We start from the raw sequence: 20845 nt of genomic DNA, 5'->3' as shown, positions 1-20845 counted from the left end.
AAGAGAGAGTGTTCAAAGAAAGTGGTTTAGTTGTAAAGAAGGTCAAATGATAAATTTATATTGGTGAAACGAGCGGGTTGAATAATTTCATTTTCTTTTTGGATATTTCAAATTAAATCTCACATACATATTTCACATTATTTTAAAATAAAATAAAATCCAGTCAACTCTCTATGAGTAACTTAACATTTCATTTGTGTTTGTAACACGTTGAGAGTTATTTTATTTCATCTGCATGAACTAGTTTAACCGTAAAATATTATGTCTACTGAAAAAATCATAGGTAAACAATACCAAAAATCTAGAGATATAATAAAGGTAACTAGAGGCGTAGATCCAAACTCACGTGGTCCGTTACATTCGTTTTGGACTCGTAAAATAAATCATGCCTGCTCTTACCATCACCACCACCACCACCGTACGTCGGTCTAGTCTGGTAAGATCTACGGTCATGATCATAAAAACTTTTTGATGAGTTATACCTACGCAACAACCCTAATCTTGCGTCATTGATGCGAGCAGCTTCAAGGCTAAAATGATCCTCGAAGAACCTAGAAGCAGCAAAGTGGTATTGGTTGCGGTGGAAAAAAGCGGCTGCGTTTGAATGGAGGTGGAAGCGTTTGGTTTGTTGACGTTCTCTCTTGTGGGCGTTTTGATGGCCGCCTAGGGCTTGTGAAGTAGGAAACTTCCGGCTGCAATAGTGGCACTTGAACCTCTTGTCTTTGTTGTTGTTAGTGGTATTGGCTTCGTTGATGCTTTCACTGGATTCAGATTCTTCTTGAGAAGTTCCAAACTCGAAGCCGAAAAGGCGAATCGGTCTAACCTTGGGAGAGAAAGACTCAACGTTCATGAAGTCATGAGTCTTCATTTTGGTAAGGCAAGACTAGCTAGTGAATTTGAAGGCTAAGAAGAGAGAAGAGAGTAGAGAGAAAATTGTAGAGTTTATTTTTTGGGTACTTTGTCTAAGTGCACACTCTGGCTTTGTATGTTAAATTGGCAACTTGCAAGTACGTTCTTCTATATGTTTCCTGCATTCAATTCCCGATGGAGTATGCACCTATATAAATGACATTGAATTATATTATACGAACACTCCCACGTTTATCTTTTGGTTAGTATTCATACATATCTTTTTGCTAATTAAAGTCTTTTATGTGTTGGTATTATTTGGCCAGTAAAATTAAACTAAACTACACTTGATGAGTGTAAATATGTAGTTAGTAATTAAAGTCTTTTATGTGATATTTCTACCTTTACCGGCCCTGACATGTCATGTCAATGTTTTATGAAGAGCTTTTAGTACATTCATTTGATATCAATATATAGTATAGATATTTATTCCCATATGGTTCCTCTTTCTATTTTAAATAGTGATAGCTCGAGACTTTGATGGCTTAAATCTTCACTCATGATCTATGAACAACCTTTTTTTTTTTGTCTGATGGATGAAAAACTTTTCTTTTATGATCATTTTAGAAAAACCATGAATTAACATATAGTACAATTTTGTAGGTGGATCCTACAAAATTAATATAGTTAGATGGTAAATGTGATATGTCACATCTTTGTTTCCTCGTCTGCACGATTCTTCTTGGCTTTTTGTTCTTGCGTCTAAGGAGTTCGACGGTGTAAAGAGTTTCCAAAGTGCCATATGGACGATGGATATTTTTAGTTTGGGTTTGGGAGTACCTTCATGCATGGCAAACTAAGATTCAACACCATTTATTTATTTTTGCCTGTCTCGATCTTTATTTTTGTGTTTTTGATTCAACAAGATTTATTTATTTTTGCTCCATTTTGCAAGGTGTCTTATAAAGTCTTGTGATGCATGCGTCAATTTTTTTTTTAATCAATTGTCCATATAATCAAACTAAGCTCTGATGAGAGACGTTATTCGAAGGAATAAGGCATTACTAGTTTACATCTCATGTAATTGTAATACTTAACAAGATCAACTTTTATCGATATTCAGAAAAACACTAGATGAATAGATGGTGACATAATACTAGCACCTAGAACAATTAACCGGATTAGATTATTTATTTAGACGGTTTAAATACATATAAATTATAATAATATACTAAATATATAGTATGCTAGTTTAAATATCAAGATTTATAAATAATAAATTTATATAATTTTATTTTTCATAAGATGTTATTATATAATATATTAATCATCATAATTTACAAAAACAAAATCTGCGGTCTGTATATGTATAATTAACGAATTTTGGCAAATAATTTTCTCTTTTTGTCAAGTATAAGTATATAGACTTTTTTTAACATACAAACAAATTACAAAGTCTATTTATTTATTAAAAAAAAGGAAAATCTGTATATAATAAAGGAAAAGTCGGTCAACTCATGATTTCCCTAAAACACCCTCGGGATCACTAAGACGGTCAGGGGTAGCTTAGGCATCTATATATTAGGTTTACACCTCTATAAGGTTCCCTAGTTTCAAAACGCAAGTTCGTCGCCTCTCACAGCTCCACCAACCACCTCTTTGAGAGAGAACCAAATTAATCTCCTTTGGTAAGCACCTCTCTTTTCTCTAATCTATGCATAACAAAGCTTCACCTTTTTTTCTAATCTTTCGATGATGCTACCAAACCCTAGTTTCCCTGTCGGAACCAAAACATTGGATCTAATCCCTATATCAAGAGGAGAATGAGCGATGACGAATTGCAAGGGAGTACTGATCCAGTGGACCTTAGCAATCATCCTTCAGGGCTAGTCCCCACGCTCCAAAACATCGTCTCGACGGTTAACTTGGACTGCAAGCTAGACCTAAAAGAGATAGCTTTGAAAGCACGTAACGCCGAATACAACCCTAAACGTTTTGCCGCCGTGATCATGAGGATAAGGGAACCAAAAACAACAGCACTGATCTTCGCCTCGGGGAGAATGGTCTGTACTGGAGCCAAGACCGAGTGCTTCTCCAAGCTGGCTGCTAGAAAGTACGCTCGCATAGTTCAGAAACTTGGGTTCGACGCAAGGTTCAAAGACTTCAAGATCCAGAACATTGTAGCTTCTTGTGATGTGAAGTTCCCTATAAGGCTTGAGATTCTTGCCGTCTCTGTTCACCGCGACTTCTTGAGCTACGAGCCGGAGATGTTTCCAGGACTCATTTATAGGATGAGAGAACCAAAGATTGTGCTACTGGTCTTTGTGTCTGGGAAGATTGTTATCACTGGAGCCAAGAAGAGAGAGGACACTTTCAGAGCCTTTGAGAATATATACCCGGTGCTCACACAGTTCAAGAAGATATGCATTCATAGGTAGGTCACTGATCTTGGAGTTGCGAAACTAGTTGGTGCTGTCAACATATATAACCTCAAGTATGAGAAAACTCATATGGTGTAAGATTTGTTTTTTGGGGTACCTTTGTCTTTTGGATTCAACAAGATTTTTAATTGATTTTGCAAGAAAAAACAATATTTCAGTGTCTTGTAATATCAAACCCCATATAAATGATCATGCAGGTTCCAATAGTTCAGTTATTGGTTAGTTCGATTGGATATAAATTTTTACCAAATTAATCCGAAATAAAATTTGGTTTGGCATTTAGTTAGTTCGGTTTTTGAAAATCTAACCAAAATTTTTGATGTCAGTTAGATTTTAGTTTAATTTCTTTTAAATTTTTGATAAATTCGGTTAGTTTCGACTAAATTCGATTGAAAATTTGGTTAATATATTATGTTTGGTTATAATTTTAAAAGAAAGCCGAAGTAACCGAACCAAAAACCACATTTTTTTAACCATATGCATTATTTATATTGTTGATTCCTCTTATTACACTAAGACAAACATGAAAAGAAATGATGCCTAGAAAGGGAAAGAGTTAATCAGTCCCTAGACTGGCAGCGTAAGCAGTTGCAGCAGAAGCCAAAGCCTTGAGAGAGCAGTGTTTGCCTAGCCTCATATCCCATGCTTGCATCTATATAACATATCCGAAGCTCTTCCCCTGCAAATATAAACGCATTATTACCCATTGAAATAAAATAACCAACAAGATAGAGTTACATGCAAACTAGAACTCTCAGTTTTGCCAAACCTTCTTCAACATCGCGGAGAGTCATCAACCTTGCATCTGCGTTCTGTAACCAAAATATGTGTGCATTGGGATCTGCGCACATTCCAAACTAAGTCATCACCAAAACCATAAAACAAAAAAAGAAATTAAAAAAACAAGTGAAGATAGTTACCACAGTCGTGATTGTAGAAGGAAGGCAGCATATAAACGGCATGGCCAACCGCACCTTCACCTTCAACAGAGGCTGCAGCCAGTGAAAGAAGGTCTTCGCCACATGAGCCTCCAACTAGATCAATACGAAATGCATTGATGCGGATCCGGGCGAGAATACCCGTATACCATTGTTTAGTTAAAACTTCCAGATGTTAAGGGATGTAAACAGCAGAGAGATGAAAAAAAAACAGAACAGTGGAAATAGAAGGGATTTTATGTATTAGCTCTAAGGATACAAGCAACATCGTCCTCAGTGAAATTTGCCTTCCTGAATGCATTCCATAGCAAGCCATAACCATCTTCTATCTAAAACAATAACAAGCCAGTCACTATCCGGAACAAACCACTTTATGGGGCCAACGAATTCAATTTAAGTTTTTAGTAGTTACTCATGGCTGTCATGAATACTACAGCGACAAGGTGAGTTTTCACATAGTGTAATGTATTGACAATATATTCATCCTGAATAACTCACTTTTGAAATCATGGCAGAAGATAATGTAGCTGGTTGGAGTATGTCAAGACAGTCAGCGGACAGGGCACCTGATATTACCATACAGCTCAGCCTCTTGACCATAAGCGGGTACTTGAAGTTGTGCGTCCTGACACAAAAACAACAGAAAAAGATCATCATTGGTGCCAATAGAAGCATCTAATCTTATTCCATCACAACTACCATAGAAACAAAGAGAGTGCTAGACTATACAAGACTTGCTCAAACACATTCAAACCAAAGGCATACAAAAAGTCGTTCATGTGTAAGAAAAAGAGCAACTTCAAGAACTTGGTAATATGAACACTATGTAATAAAAACAAAAATTGAAGCTGATATGCAATAAAGTATATATGCAGATATGTAAAGAAGGACAAGGTTGAGTATCATACCTACAATAATCAACAAAACTTGACCAATCTCCTCTAGTTTCAACATCATAAAACCCCTGTAAATCATTTTAAAAAATATATAAATATAATGATCTCATAAGTACACATGTAGGGTGGTAAATTGATAATTCATCTCTAGCAAAAAAGAAAAAAAAAGTTTTATTTTCTCATTGAAGCATTTCGTCGAACACTTTGCATACATTACTTCGCACGGGACATTACAGAACAGAGACGGTAATTAATTAGGACATGGATCTAATAGCATGTAAGAGAATCACACGGGAAACTAAAGATATGACCTTTGCGTTGTCTTGGCACTCTTGGCTGCAATAAGAGACACCACGATCTCGAAACTTAGGAGAGCCCATGAGTTTCTTGAGGCAAAGATAGCAAACTGAGTCGAGCGAGAGGAGAGAAGGGCAAGTTAAGACAGGCTTCGCCGTGTGTATGAGATCTCCACAACCGATTCTACGGGTCGCGAAAACAGCCCGACCCGCTGACTCGGTGAGTCCGACCCGGATCGGTGGCGGACCGGTGTGACAAGCGGCACCATCTTGACTCGAAGCAGCAGAGGAAGAGAAAGGTAAAGGGTGATTCAGATGAGGCAGAGGTTTAAGGCGCGAGAGGTAACGGCTATAACGACCTAAAGCTAACCGCGACATTTTCTGTTTCTTCACAGTCTTTGTTCTGTCATTTTCACATATTGGTAATGACTGGCTTAAGTAGGCCTCCCCGTTTTGAGTAGTTTGGTTCGAATTGAACCAAAGAAAAATAAAATATACAAATTTTTTTAAAAAAATTCGGATTATTATTTAAGTTGAGTCTCGTATTCAGATAATTCGATTTTAAATTTTCCTACTAAAACTAACTGAAGATTTGAGTTTAAAATAAATTTTGATTAAAAGTTTGGTTAAATTTGAGTAATTTCGATTAATTCGATCCAAATATTTAGTTAATTCAGTTTAAGATTTTGGTTAATTCCGTTTGAATTTTTTTTTTTTAAATATATAACCGATAACCAAATTGAACTGAACTTGTAACCGAACTAGTCAAAGTAGCATAAAATTTAAGATCGGTTTAGTTTGGTTTAAAACCACATGCTAGCTTAAGGATGTAGGAACATACTAGAATTATAGTTTTCCTAAAAGTCCCCAGATAGTTTTTATCGTGACAAAAAACCCCTTGTACAGTTTTCTCCTTCAATTCTTGACTTTTAATGATCTTGGGTTCCTCTTGGTCATGAATATAAGTATATAAGAAGATAGATACATACACCTAAAAGCCCACTTGTCCCAAGGCGGCCCAACTAAACTCTTACGTCACAACCCAAGAGAATACGTCCTAAGTCTTTGACGTGTCGCTTTATCATTGGTCTGTCTCGTTAGAAACGACTCAAAAAAAAAAATCTGAGTACGGAGCGCCGCGAAATTACAGTAATACCCCCTTAAATTATCGGAAAAAAATAATCTGAAACCCGAGAAAAGAGTGAGAAAAAGAACGAGCAATTGTATTGTAATGTCTCTCTAGTCACACTTTGCCTCTTCCCCTCTTTTGATTTTTTCTCCGTTCTTCGTCGTCGTCGTCGTCGTCGATCCCCACCGTCAACCCCTTCCCCGGCCACAATGACTATGGTGACTCCGCCTCCCGTCGATGTAATCTCCGATTCAATCATTTCTCTCTGTTGATTTGATGCTCTGCGTCTCCCTTGAATCTACTTCGGATTGTTTGTTTTGAGCTGATCCCTTAGGGTTTGTTTCGATTTGAATTTGAATTCGAATCGGTTGAATCGTATTTGTAGATGCTGCGATTTGGGATTGTGATTGTGATCACTGTAGGGCGAGATTAGGGTTTATTTGTGTGTTTGTGTTTTGGCAGCAGCAAGAGGATGAGGAGATGCTTGTTCCGCATTCAGATTTGGTTGAGGATCCTGCTCAGCCTATGGAAGGTATGAGATCCTTGATGAGAAGATAGAGATTCTGTAGTTTTTGAGGGGATGGATTAATTGTTATTTATATGATGTATTTGTAGTTTCCGAAACTGAGACTGCTGTGAGCACTGTGGAGAATCAGCCAGCAGCTGAGGAGCCTCCCACTCTGAAATTCACGTGGACTATCCCACACTTCTCGAGGATTAACACCAGGAAGCAGTACTCCGATGTGTTTGTTGTTGGAGGTTACAAATGGTAAATAGGGTTGCCTAGTTGTATTTTAGTTTCCTATTGCCATTTTTTGTGGATATTGATGGGTTGAGATCGTTTGGATATGTTTGTGCAGGCGCATATTGATTTTCCCGAAAGGGAACAATGTTGACCATTTGTCCATGTACTTGGATGTTGCTGATGCTGCGAGTTTGCCTTACGGTTGGAGCAGGTATGCTCAGTTCAGCCTGGCTGTTGTCAATCAAGTCCACACCAGATACACCATTAGAAAAGGTACCTGTAATTTACTAATGATGTGTTTATAAAACGTGGATCCTGAATGCATGCATGAGCAGAAAATTATGATTTTCGAAAGTTTGGATGATTGGCTGGAAGAAGGGGATCACTTTTGTTCATATTTGATTATAATCATGTTATTGCATTCTTCAGCTTTACCTGAACGCCCGGAGTGAAAATAAAATATTCATGCCATGCACTCTTTTCTACTTCTCTATAAGGCTGAAATAGTTTACCTTGTTTCTGGTGATCTTGGTATTCTCGTAATGTAGCTGGAAATGAGCTTTGGTGATACAAGTTTCACTGAAATTATGATTCCCATTTGTGGTGCAGAAACGCAGCATCAATTCAACGCGAGAGAAAGCGACTGGGGATTTACGTCATTCATGCCTCTTAGCGAACTTTATGATCCGAGTAGAGGATATCTGGCGAATGATACTGTTTACATTGAAGCTGAAGTCGTTGTGCGTAAGGTTCTTGATTATTGGTCTTACGATTCCAAAAAAGAGACCGGGTTTGTTGGTCTCAAGAACCAAGGTGCAACTTGTTACATGAATTCTCTTCTACAGACACTATACCACATTCCTTACTTCAGAAAGGTTTGATATATTCTTGTTTATATTTTTTTAATCAGCTTACGGGTTCTCTCAGAATTCTAAACCAATACAACTGTATCTTGCATGTTGCTTGTAGGCTGTATACCACATGCCAACAACTGAGAACGATGCGCCTACAGCGAGTATACCTTTGGCTCTCCAAAGTTTGTTTTACAAGCTCCAATATAACGACACCAGTGTTGCGACAAAAGAGCTGACAAAGTCGTTTGGTTGGGACACATATGATTCTTTCATGCAACATGATGTCCAAGAACTCAATAGAGTTCTCTGCGAGAAACTTGAGGATAAAATGAAGGTAGTTCTCTTTTTGTTATGAGATGATTTCCTTCTCAGTTGATGTTGCTTGTTTTAAGATTTTTCTTTTCTCTATAGGGAACTGTTGTGGAGGGAACAATACAACAGCTATTTGAGGGGCACCACATGAATTATATCGAGTGCATAAATGTAGATTATAAATCTACACGGAAAGAATCATTTTATGGTATAGCATTATACAATTATACTCTATCGTCTTGTTCTATCTCGGCAACGTTTTTGTCAATTTGACATGTTCTTATCTTATGGCAGACCTTCAGCTGGATGTTAAAGGCTGCAAGGATGTTTATGCTTCTTTTGACAAATATGTTGAAGTTGAACGCCTTGAAGGAGACAACAAATATCATGCAGAAGGACACGGATTACAGGTCGGTGTTCCTCACTCTTTCCATCCATTTTACTTACTCGTGATGGTCGATTCATTCACAACTGGCTTATTTTGATACGTATCAATTCTTTTCTTGTCTTGAATATCCCGTGTATTAAAAAGGTGTGGATACTTTATAACATGATAGTTGTATTGAACAACCTAAACTAGGACATTTTTTGAAACGTTTTTTAACAAGTACGTCTTTAAAGCGTAGTTAGTTACCACCGACCTAACAATGATTATTACAAATGTAGTCCCTACTCGTTGTCTAGTCTTATTCTGAAGGAATCACATGTCCTATCGTTTCAGGATGCAAAAAAAGGTGTTCTTTTCATAGACTTTCCACCGGTTCTTCAGCTCCAGCTCAAAAGGTTTGAATATGACTTCATGAGGGATTCCATGGTGAAGGTTAGTATTTGTTCTTGTGACCATGAGTTGTATTTCTCGTTTGGTGGTGCCCTGATTTGTGAATGCTAATGTAGCTTTTATTGATAGATAAATGATCGCTATGAATTTCCGCTGGAACTGGATCTTGATAGAGAGGATGGGAAGTATTTATCCCCTGATGCTGACAGGAGTGTCCGCAACCTTTATACACTTCACAGGTAATTCACTTGTAGTAAATTCGACAAGTGCTTGCATTCAGAAATTAGATTCCCTATAAAATGCAGCGTTGATAATATCGTTGCATGGCTCAGTTTTTCTCTGATTATCCAACTTGACCTACAAGCTCTTATTTGTCTGCAGTGTCTTAGTTCATAGTGGAGGAGTACATGGTGGGCATTATTACGCATTTATAAGGCCCACGCTCTCAGATCAATGGTATGCCTTAAGATTCATATTTCGGGAGCTAGAAAGGAGTTGAATCGGAAAAGTAATTTAGTAATTGTATGCTGCTGCTTGCTGGTATTTAGAAGGTCGCACTTCTGAGCAATTTGTCCAAATCACGGCAAAATCCACTAGTACATTGCTTTATTTGATCCCAAAGCTGCCACCTAAAAGAGATATATGATTAAACAAATTTGTTTGGATAATATAGAAACTAGTGTTATACTTCGAGCTTCTTTTTATTTTTGGTCTTTCCACGTTATAAACTTGATAGTAGTGCTTTTCTCATAAATGTTGCATACGTTTTAGCACATGAAGAAATCTGTATTATGTATATCAACTCATCAATTTGAAAAACTGGAAGTGCCTATGATGTATTAACATGCTTGCATGTCACATGGTGCAAAACCAGCGTCATACATATCCTCTGATACTTGTTTCAATACTATTATAACATACTTGGTCTGTGTATACCTCTTAGACTGTTGTTTCTTCTCATGAACAAATTGAAGCTTCTATTTTTCAGGTATAAATTTGATGATGAACGAGTAACCAAAGAAGATTTGAAAAGGGCACTGGAGGAGCAATATGGTGGTGAAGAGGAGGTTTGTATTTTCTTGTTACATTTTCTATGATTGGAAAAGGACATTGCCTAATTCCTCTTGTCTTGTCTGACATATTTGTTTTGGTGTCATTTCAGCTACCACAAACTAATCCTGGTTTCAATAACCCTCCTTTCAAATTCACAAAGTACTCGAATGCATATATGCTTGTATATATCCGGGAAAGTGACAAAGATAAAATAATCTGCAACGTTGATGAGAAAGACATTGCTGAGCACTTAAGGGTAAAATACTTTCAGGCATTTTCCCAGTAATGTGCGTCTTGGTTGAACCTGATCGATTCATTACATTTTTACAGGTGAGGCTGAAGAAGGAACAAGAAGAAAAGGAAGACAAAAGAAAATACAAGGCACAAGCTCACCTTTTTACGATAATTAAGGTTTGTTATTCCTATCTGATTGGGCCTGCTTAAAAAAGTTTGGCTGTTTTAGAGTGTAGTTTTGACATTGTTCTCTGTTAACATGAAAGGTTGCAAGAGATCAAGACCTTAAGGAACAAATTGGGAAGGATATATATTTTGATCTTGTTGATCATGACAAAGTTCGCAGTTTCCGGATCCAGAAACAGACACCATTTCAACAGTTTAAGGTACTTGCCAAAATATCTTCAGTTTTTTGTTTTACAAAAGGGGAAGGAATCCTTACATATGTTGAAGAAATGGGTTATGTGAAAACAGTCTTTTGGGTAACCTGATTCTATCTTGATCTGGGTTTCATGAGAACTTTCACATTTCTGCTAACTAAATGGTTTATGTTACTGTAATTTAAACATTTGCCATCTTTGACGCAAATCTTATGGTAATACAGGAGGAGGTGGCCAAGGAATTTGGTATACCTGTTCAGTGTCAGAGGTTCTGGATTTGGGCAAAGCGACAAAACCATACCTATCGTCCCAATCGCCCCCTTACACCTCAGGAGGAATTACAACCGGTACTGTTATCCTTCTCGTTGCTATTTATGCATGTAGTTTGCCTCTCTCTTTTTGCTGGACATTTGAATTTATAGCGAAGTAATACTCCTACTATTATAGAATCTGACACTCTGCTAGCTTTTTATTTCTCTGTCATAATCTTTACATCTAATTATCTGACTTTTCGGCTCAAGTGTCCCTTGCTCTAGTTGTTTGGAACCTGTTTTCTATTAAGTTTCTCTGTGTGCTTTGAAATTAAATTCCCTGTTGTCCGCTAGAAACTTTATTTTTATAACGTATGATTATGACAGAGTCCCTTGCTAATAACTTTATGTTCAACATGTATGAATGCTTATAATTTGGAAAATGGGTTTTGTAGGTTGGACAAATTAGAGAAGCATCTAACAAGGCAAACACTGCAGAACTTAAGCTGTTTTTGGAAGTAGAGCTGCTGGTAAGAACTGGTTGCAAAGTGTTATTGTTGAAAAAGACAGAAGCTAATTGATCAACAGGAAATATGCGCTAATTCTTTTGCTTATTCTTGAATAAATTAGGATGAACGTCCTATTCCTCCTCCTGAAAAATCAAAAGACGATATTCTTCTTTTCTTTAAGCTTTATGACCCCGAGAAGCCAGAGTTAAGGTAATATTGTTTTCCACATATTCTTTCGTCGCTCTAACTTCTATGTTAGTGGTCTACCACGACTTTAGTATCGATTATATATACTACAAAAAACGAGGCCTCTTGCCTTTTTGTGATCAGAATTCCTTGAACCCATTTACCTTCTTAGGTCTATTTCTTTCCCACTGCACCTATTTTTCTTGTGCTACCAGGTATGTTGGTAGACTGATGGTGAAAAGTTCCAGTAAGCCTATGGATATAACTGGAAAACTGAATGAAATGGCTGGCTTTGCTCCTGATGAAGAAATAGAACTTTTTGAGGTTTGTTGCTTCCGGGGCCTCTTAACCTTATTTGCATCATGATTATGGCTATTATTCTGTTATTTAACTTAACGTCTTATTTGCAGGAAATCAAGTTTGAGCCTGGTGTTATGTGCGAACACCTAGATAAGAAAAATTCATTCAGATTGTGTCAAGTAATGTTTCACTCGTATCTACAGAGATTTTTCAGTCCTGTGTCTCTGTTGTGACTTGGGTTTCTTGCCTTCAGATCGAAGATGGAGATATCATTTGCTTTCAGAAACCTGTTGTTAACAAGGAGATTGAATGCCGCTACCCAGCTGTGCCTTTGTTTCTTGAATATGTCCAGAATCGACAGGTATCATTCAACTAAGTACTGGTTCCTAAAGTCACGCTTGGTAGAGTGTGGCCAAGTAAAGCTTTCAAATGATAAGCTTTCTTTCTAGTGGTAAATAAGTGTTTAATGATTTAGGCTGGTCTGGTAGTGTGGTCTCATGCATCAGCTCTAAAAATCACCTGTCATATTATATTTGTATGCTGATATTCCACTAATTCTTTCTATTGTGATGGCATAATAGTATTCCTTATTTTGAGCATACAAATTTTGTGAATGTTCTGTAGAATTGTTTATAGCTGGCGATTAACTTTTGCGGTTTGTGATTTTGTAGCTGGTCCGATTTCGTGCTCTGGAAAAACCTAAAGAAGATGAGTTCGTTCTGGAGTTGTAAGTGCATCTGTAGACGAATTTGTTTCAGCTGATTTTGGCGAGGAAATCATAATTTTTATTTTATTCTTAGGTCAAAGTTGCACACTTATGACGATGTCGTGGAAAGAGTGGCCGAGAAGCTTGGTCTTGACGATCCATCCAAGCTTAGGCTTACATCTCACAATTGCTATTCCCAGCAACCCAAGCCTCAGCCTATCAAATACCGTGGAGTAGACCGTTTATCAGACATGTTGGTTCACTACAATCAGGTAATGGACGTGAAGTTTTGTGAACTTTATTATTTCTTCTTACTAAAAAATGCATTTTGCTTATAAATTATTATTTTTTCTTTCAGACGTCTGATATTTTGTATTATGAAGTTCTGGACATTCCTCTTCCAGAATTGCAAGGTCTTAAAACCTTGAAAGTTGCTTTCCATCATTCCACGAAGGAGGAAGTATGTATCCTTTTATTTGTGATTCATAGTCCTTTTTTTCTTTTGCATATGGGATTGATTTTCAAGCCTTTTAACCTCACTGTACAGGTGGTAATCCACAATATAAGACTACCTAAACAAAGCACAGTCGGAGATGTTATTAATGAACTAAAAACAAAGGTAAATGGCCGGGTGGTTTACTTTCTGAAGTAGCTGGTGTGTTCTTCTTTTGTTTTGATCTCTGGATTGTCTATATATCATTGCGAGAAATGACAATCCGATGAAATTGAAGGCATCCGGATTATAGGGTGCATCTATTGCCGACCTCCTTGTTTGTTACTGATGAGAGTCGTTTTTAAGGCTTTGGATTACATTTATTACAAATTCGATGTTATGCAAGTTAATCTAAGGTTATGCCTGATGCAGGTGGAGCTCTCGCATCCAGATGCAGAACTGAGAATACTCGAGGTGTTTTACCACAAGATCTACAAGGTAACAAAGTGGCTTCTTATTTTTTACATTGTAGTCAATTATTTGACGAATCTACAATGAAGGCTGCTCGAGTATTTCTCTTCATGAAATTCTTGCAACGCTATAATTTACAATAAACGTTAATTCAAGTTGCTGGTGATATGTTTTGCAGATTTTTCCATTAACTGAAAGAATTGAGAATATAAACGACCAGTACTGGACTTTGCGAGCTGAGGAGGTATGCTGCCATTTCTATTTTCTTTAGCATTTCCTTCAAATATTTTTGTATTTTCAAAGTCTTAGTAGTTTTGGTGTTTATTTCTGATTTTTGTAGTTTACTTATAGCTTTGTTTCTGTGTGATCTCACTCAGTATGTACTCTGGTTTTCAACGTCAGAGATTGAACTAAAGAGATTGTATAGTTACTTCGTGGATATGCTGATTTATGACTTTCTAAATTGCAGATTCCGGAAGAAGAGAAAAACATTGGTCCAAATGATCGCTTAATTCTTGTGTACCACTTTGCTAAGGAAACTGGACAGAATCAGGTGATAATCAGCTATCAAGTTTTTGTTATGTAACTGTTTTACTAGTTGTAGCAATGCGTCTTATCGGTATCATGTTTGTTTGTTTGTTTGTTCTTCAGCAAGTGCAAAACTTTGGGGAGCCCTTCTTCTTGGTAATTCATGAAGGTGAAACTCTTGAAGAAATCAAGAACCGTATCCAAAAGAAGCTTCATGTATCAGATGAGGACTTTGCCAAGGTATGCACACGACAGAGTAATGATCAAAGCTAAATAAAGAAACGAAGGTGTTAATATATGTTCTAACATTTTCATTTTATTATGTGCAGTGGAAGTTTGCGTTCATGTCAATGGGACGTCCGGAGTACTTGCAGGACTCAGATGTTGTTTACAATCGCTTTCAGGTGTTTACTACATCTCCTCTAGTTTTCTAGCTTGAAAAGATGGTGCTAATATCTGAGATCTAACTATCTTATCTTCCGTTGGGGATTTGAAAATGGGGTAAACAGAGGAGAGATGTCTATGGTGCTTTTGAGCAGTATCTGGGGTTGGAGCACACTGATACCACTCCTAAGAGGGCTTATGCTGCAAACCAGGTGACATTTTCATGATAAAGTAGATTCTTTCACCTAAGGAGGTGTAACCAAAGTCCCTCTTCTGTTAACTTTTGTTTGTATTGCATTCTTTGTAGAACCGACACGCTTATGAGAAGCCGGTGAAGATATACAATTAGCCGAGAAAAAGAAAAGGCAAATGTCATCCAGACATTGTGGAAGCTACGTTGGACCAACAGGGATCGAATAAAAGATGGAAAGACCGAGTGTGAGGTGTGATGATGACCGACCGTATAATGTTGTAGGAGAATTTGGTCTGAACAGGGTTTTGGGTTGCGCATTGATGGTGTGTTTTTATATATTTCTTTCGTGCTTCAATACGTTTTTGTGTTCATGTATATGGAATGTGCGAAGACTATTTGCACATCATGCAATTTTTATTTTCGAAACAAAAGAATATGGAAGAAGCCCGTCGCTTGAACTCGGGAGTTTATAGAATAGCTAAACATTTGTAACTTTTTAGAGATTCGGGGTTTAAGAAGATTTTTTATCTGACTGGCGATTGTAATAGTTTATTGCATTTCCAAATAGTTATTTAGAAAAAAGCTGCTACGATATGGAGCTTTTCCAAAAGATCATAAAAGTCTATAGGATACTGCCCAAAAATATATCACAGTAATCGAAAAGATGAGATAATAGTAAAGTTGGTTGAATTGACAAATTTAGTAATTTGGTTCTGGCAAGAAGAATCTATCTACACTCTTTTTTTAAATCCAGATAAGCTGACCTGTACTTTCCGCAGGTAAAAAGACACCTCACCAAACCAAAATCTCAGCCGTTGATGTCAGTCACAAACTCATCCTGACCGTTGATTCACCGTTTTACCAGTCGAACTTGCCAAAAATAACATAAGTCGTCACTGTCACGAGAAGGGGCTCCATGGAAGAAACAAAAGCCTTTTCTCTCCATGGATTCCTCATATCAGATTCAAAATTTGAAATACAAAAATCAGAATCTTATAGAGTTTCAAATTAAAAAAAAAAACGAAGACCAATTCTCTCTTCTTCTCCTTCGTTTCCACGATTCGTAACACTTATTTTCTTTATATATTTGCTTTTTCTCCTTTTGCATTTCCCAGAAAGGCAAAGAAAGAGATAAATTGTTGAATTCATAGAGAGGAGATTGATATTGCTAGCTTCTTCTGCTTTCTACTTCCTTTTCTTGGTGGTTGAAGGTAAGTCTCTCGATTTGCGATTCACTTTCTTCCCCTATCGCATTAGATTGAGCTGAATCAAAGAGAGCTAAATCACGAACAAACTCGTTGCTTCCGCAGGATTCAGCGAACTCTTACTATGTTCGTTGTGTGAATTAAATATTATTTAATGGATACGCTCACATGTTGTGACTGTGGATGCGAAGATTGCTCTTCTCATAAACACGACGAATTCTCAAACAACAAACCACGTGACGCACGTGACCTCTCCCTCTCCTCCTCTTCCAACGCCAAAGTCCAAATCGAGAACGAATGCCACCTCCTCCGCGAAACCGTCGCCTCGCAACAAGAATCGATCCAAGACCTATACTCCGAGCTCGACGAGGAGCGCAACGCCGCCTCCACCGCCGCGAACGAGGCGATGTCCATGATCCTGAGGCTCCAGAGGGAGAAAGCCGAGGTGGAGATGGAGCTGAGGCAGTTCAAGCGCTTCTCCGAGGAGAAGATGGAGCACGATCGGCAAGAGCTCTTGGCTCTTGAGGATCTGGTGTATAAGAGAGAGCAGACGATCCAGGCCTTGACGTTTGAGGCTCAGGCTTTTAGGCATAGGATGATGAGTTATGGTGTTAGCGAAGAAGCTGACGTTGATGACGTGGCGAAGAACGTGTATGATTATGATTATGATTATGATTATCCTCCTCTTAAGTGTAGTTTGAATGAGAATCCCGAGGTTGAGGTTGATGTTGAAAAGTACACGTTGACTGATTCGTCGCCACGTGGAGGGGATAATTTGAGTAGTTTGCCACGTCAGAGTCCTAAGCGTCATAGACATTTCAGGAAGGTTTCTACTGGTAGTTCGAGTTCACTATTGGGAACTACTAATAGAGACCAAAGGCCTGATTTTTCTGTTGATTCCCCACGCTTCAACGGCGAGATGCATGATAGAATCTATACCATTGATTCTGTTCATCAGGGTGATGCTGAGGAGAAGTGTAAGGTTGATGGCGAAATGAATCAGCCTGATCATCTTGGTGATCCTGATATAGTGAAACTCTACGCGAGGATGCAAGCGTTGGAGGCTGATAGGGAGTCGATGAGGGAGGCGATTGTGTCGATGAGGACCGAGAAAGCTCAGATGGTTCTGTTGAAAGAGATTGCGCAGCATTTGTCGAAGGAGGTTGTTCCGGAACGGAGGTTGCCGATAAGGAAAGCGTCTATCGTTGGAGTGTTCAGTTTCTTATCTGTCTTTAAGGTTGTGATCTTTTATGAGAATACAACACACTAAATTCTAAACGGATTGTGTTGTAGTCATCAACTGATTTTTTTCTTTCCTGGTTATTATTCATGTGCAGTGGATCACATCTTTTGTTTTCTGGAGAAAGAAGGCTCGTCGAAGCAAGTAAGCAAACACACAGTCTTATGGGACCTGAGTTTTGAGTTTGTAGCATTGCAAAGTAACAAAGGACAAAAGAGACTAATCATCGTTTTGGTAAATGCAGGTACATGAACGGGGTGCAAGCGAACAATATGGGCTTGGAGATGCTTCTAGAAAAGACTCCTCGGATAAGGCAATGGAGATGTCTTTCAAGCACGCAAGTGTGACATAGATCATGTTCTCCAACTAGGTGAATTTGAAGCTCTTAATGTGTATACTGGGAGACTGCAGTCTTCTTCATGTGCAGTTTTTTTTATTCTTTATTTTTTTATGTTCATTTGTTGTTGGGGGTTTGAATGCGTAATGTCTTGAATGGGGTTTGATTGTTTGTGTAATGAGATTGGTGAGGATACTGTAAGCTGTGTATAATATTTTCCACATTCTTGTTTGGGTTCTCTCTGGTTCTCGGAGCTTAGTGGAGTGTTGTATATTGATCGTCTAAGTTCTCAATCCTTAGTGAAGCTACTACCATCAATCAAAATATAATCAATTACGGTTCATACCCGAGAGATTTTGCATTGGTTTTCTGATTCTAGTTCAATTGTTAAGGCCTTTTCTTGTGTATTTTTTATTTTGTACCTATTTGTTGTTTTGGAGCAGGTTAGAGCACCTGCAACGCAGGATTTAAAGTAATCCTTAACTGTTCAAAAATTAATAAAATAATTATGTGGGATCCGTGTTTTTAGGTTTTTGTGTCACCAAAGGTTTAAATAATCCTTGCTTAAGGATTTATTTTTATGCAATATCGTTACTATTTATGGGCCTAGAATGATTATCTCTTCTTTTCAGTTTAAAAAAAATAAATAACAATAAAAAAATTCTAATTACTATTTCTAAGAATTTGTGCGCAGGTTCACGGTTGCTGATGCCCTAGCCTAATGTATAGCTTTTAGTCATGTGAATGTTATAATCTATAAATGTCGTACTCGTATATAGGAGAAAATGTTTAGTTATAGTATATTTTAATGTAATTAATGTTAAGGATAGCTATTAGGCCAACATTATCGGTGGTGGTGGAAGAGTCCTTAAGCGCGGGCCCCACCACCTTTTCTCAATGACTGTGCCATAATGTCCCATTTTAAGGAACTTTTGCATTGAGTCCTTAGCACTGTTTGCGGGCTCCACAATATGTGGCGGTCCGCTATACGTTTATGTTTTTTTTTTTTTTTTTTTTTTTTTAAACCAGAAAACATAAAAAAGAAAAGATTTTAAGGACCAAAAAATGGGACCACTGATAATGTTGCCTTTAGGGTACTCCATATAAAAACGAGAAGAGGGACGGTGCCGTCCTCGAGGAGAAGAAGCCACGTGACAGAGAGAGGCTCTGCTCTGTTGGTCCCATCACCAGCTGGTTGAAATTTTACATTCTGATCTTCGTACGTTGGCCATGATTTTAACGATTCTCACCGCACCGTTAAACCATAAGGCTTCATTAGTATTTTCTCATACTTGTCTATTGCCACATCGTTCGATAATGGTTGTAGTTGGATTCGTTTGACACCAAATATCAAAGTTGTTTTGTACCATTTTAAACCAAATAAAACTATAACATATTATGTTTATTTTGCTGTGTTTTTTTTTTTTTCCAATATTTTGCTGTGTTATACTATTATGTTTAACCGTTACTGAATTCAGTTTGGTCAAGATAAACACACCAGTTCCAATCATTATGCTATTTGTATAAACCGTTTATGAAAATTTTATATACCGTAATCGTTTGTTTCTATATATTCTCTCACTGGCACTTTCATCAAATGTCTTGAAAACCAGTTAGAATTTTCTTGAAAAAACCAGTTAATTTTTTTAGTAAACTTATCCAGGGAAAAGCACAAACATATATAAAACTATGGATTATAAAATAACAAAAGTTGTATGTGATGTGCATTGTTAATTAATTAGTACTATAAACGATTAAAAAAAAAATTAGAAGCTGGCGCGCCAAGTCGACAACGAACGTTTCAGTTACCGACCAGACAGTGTGGGTAAGGAAAGAGAGTAGGGCTCTCTTTGAGTCTTCCTTGACTCATCTTCGCACTTGTCTTGCCACATGTATGCATCCTCGTTCATCTCTTGTGGCTGTTCGTCCCTACATAGACATGTATCATGATCAACATCTAGCTATTATTTTCTGCGTATGTATATGTTTTATTTAATATCTACGTTTTTGGAAACTTAACAAGACTCTACTATAGCATGTAAATGCGAAATCAAACGCAAAGAAAAAAATCGAAACTTGTGAGCCATACAGTGTCCAATGACAGAAATGAACAAAACGTAGGTATCAGTAGAAGACGTTTATCTCTTCAGGATGAAGAAGAAAACAAAACCTTGGGCCTGCTTCATTTATTGAATTTGCGATTTAAAGACATCGATTCTTGACAAAATCACAACCTGTCCGTAACTTTCTAGCACCACTACACATTGATTGACGCAGTACAACACACTTACACATAACGTACCAAAATTTACATTCAATTATCTTCTTGACCACACATGCATTTATTTAATTTATCATTGTACCGTTTGGTAGCCGTAATTCAATTGAAAGTTCATTTTAAAGAAAATGCCTCTTCAAAAAGAACTATGGATTTTGAACCATCCATAGGTTTAGAAACCAATATACACCACCTAAAACTAATTGCTATAAGAAAATTGACAAAAACAAATTATTACAAATATATTATCCGAGTCCCTCTTTACATAAAATGAGGGCTTGCAACAATATCATATCATTTAGGTGATCGGAGACGGTGAAAACTGTGAATTATCATATAAAATCAATATAACTTATATACATGTAATGAATATATAGATATCGATAAAGAGTAGGTGGATTCTCATCATATGTACTGATATAAGTATAGCTAATATAGAGGTAACATTTACAAAGATGTGACGACAATAAGTACGCAAAATCCGTAAATAAATGTCAAAACTAACTAAAAAGAAAAACAAAATAAAACTTTTGGGTACAAAGCATAATGGCAAGAAGAAAGCATCCAAATAAACAACTTTCTATCTAGGGAGTGCCCTCTCCCGTAAGTAACATGAGCTAGATGCAACGAAAGCCTCACAATATTTTCGTACATTTTCCAAAAATACAGAATTAACATATAACAACATAACTGTCTCTTTTATTTTATCTTGTTTTGCTGTCTTTCGTCAGGGCTAATCTGATAAGCTTACAAGGTTACAAGGAAATTTAATGCTAAAAGTTATGTAGTGGGGAAAAATTAAAAGACATATATTACATCTTGATTGACACCTTTTTAGATTTTCTGGAATGTCAACAAAACTATTATATGGATACATACTTGTGCGTGTAATATATAGAATATATGTTATATAACTTTC

The 20845-nt window shown here is 37.2% G+C and overlaps 5 protein-coding genes across 6 annotated transcripts; 3 read left to right on the top strand and 2 right to left on the bottom strand.

Annotated features, from left to right (window-relative positions):
- Nucleotides 1-313: 313 nt before the first annotated feature.
- On the bottom strand, nucleotides 314-1094 carry LOC106379237 (zinc finger protein GIS2-like). Its single transcript, XM_048746700.1, has one exon. It carries the CDS (start codon nucleotides 866-868, stop codon nucleotides 323-325), a length of 546 nt encoding a protein of 181 aa, XP_048602657.1. The 5' UTR covers nucleotides 869-1094; the 3' UTR covers nucleotides 314-322.
- A 1305-nt stretch (nucleotides 1095-2399) lies between these two features.
- Nucleotides 2400-3523, top strand: LOC106379238 (TATA-box-binding protein 1). Its single transcript, XM_013819241.3, has 2 exons — nucleotides 2400-2537; nucleotides 2622-3523. Exon 2 carries the CDS (start codon nucleotides 2673-2675, stop codon nucleotides 3285-3287), a length of 615 nt encoding a protein of 204 aa, XP_013674695.2. The 5' UTR covers nucleotides 2400-2537; nucleotides 2622-2672; the 3' UTR covers nucleotides 3288-3523.
- A 211-nt stretch (nucleotides 3524-3734) lies between these two features.
- Nucleotides 3735-5859, bottom strand: LOC106422692 (histone-lysine N-methyltransferase ATXR4-like). The gene is made up of 7 exons (XM_013863468.2): nucleotides 5436-5859; nucleotides 5137-5192; nucleotides 4727-4853; nucleotides 4488-4557; nucleotides 4211-4393; nucleotides 4060-4131; nucleotides 3735-3969 (listed from the first exon to the last, which is right to left on the bottom strand). The coding sequence occupies exons 1-7, from the start codon at nucleotides 5796-5798 to the stop codon at nucleotides 3851-3853; spliced, it is 990 nt and encodes a 329-aa protein (XP_013718922.1). The 5' UTR covers nucleotides 5799-5859; the 3' UTR covers nucleotides 3735-3850.
- Nucleotides 5860-6597: 738 nt separating this feature from the next.
- Nucleotides 6598-15398, top strand: LOC106422766 (ubiquitin C-terminal hydrolase 12). Of its 2 annotated transcripts, none has more exons than XM_048746697.1 (32): nucleotides 6598-6788; nucleotides 7012-7081; nucleotides 7165-7318; nucleotides 7410-7567; nucleotides 7904-8169; nucleotides 8264-8482; nucleotides 8560-8668; nucleotides 8755-8870; nucleotides 9182-9280; nucleotides 9368-9477; nucleotides 9620-9694; nucleotides 10227-10305; nucleotides 10401-10547; nucleotides 10622-10702; nucleotides 10792-10911; nucleotides 11130-11252; nucleotides 11612-11686; nucleotides 11787-11875; nucleotides 12067-12175; nucleotides 12262-12330; nucleotides 12405-12512; nucleotides 12823-12878; nucleotides 12952-13129; nucleotides 13216-13317; nucleotides 13405-13476; nucleotides 13723-13788; nucleotides 13940-14005; nucleotides 14231-14314; nucleotides 14413-14529; nucleotides 14619-14693; nucleotides 14799-14885; nucleotides 14981-15398. In XM_048746697.1, the coding sequence occupies exons 1-32, from the start codon at nucleotides 6759-6761 to the stop codon at nucleotides 15020-15022; spliced, it is 3351 nt and encodes a 1116-aa protein (XP_048602654.1). In that variant the 5' UTR covers nucleotides 6598-6758; the 3' UTR covers nucleotides 15023-15398. The 2 variants fall into 2 exon arrangements, with proteins under 2 accessions (XP_048602654.1, XP_048602655.1); XM_048746698.1 differs by having other exon boundaries at nucleotides 6614-6788; nucleotides 7015-7081.
- A 264-nt stretch (nucleotides 15399-15662) lies between these two features.
- LOC125581374 (myosin-binding protein 7-like) lies at nucleotides 15663-17927 on the top strand. The gene is made up of 4 exons (XM_048746699.1): nucleotides 15663-16077; nucleotides 16177-17308; nucleotides 17409-17455; nucleotides 17556-17927. Exons 2-4 carry the CDS (start codon nucleotides 16226-16228, stop codon nucleotides 17656-17658), a joined length of 1233 nt encoding a protein of 410 aa, XP_048602656.1. The 5' UTR covers nucleotides 15663-16077; nucleotides 16177-16225; the 3' UTR covers nucleotides 17659-17927.
- The last annotated feature ends 2918 nt before the right edge of the window (nucleotides 17928-20845 follow it).

The sequence above is a fragment of the Brassica napus genome, chromosome C2 (genome assembly GCF_020379485.1).
Source record: "Brassica napus cultivar Da-Ae chromosome C2, Da-Ae, whole genome shotgun sequence".
In the NCBI taxonomy this organism is placed as follows: domain Eukaryota; kingdom Viridiplantae; phylum Streptophyta; class Magnoliopsida; order Brassicales; family Brassicaceae; genus Brassica; species Brassica napus.
The sequence above is the reverse complement of the archived record's forward strand: the minus strand, read 5'-3'. Positions and strand labels throughout refer to the sequence as shown.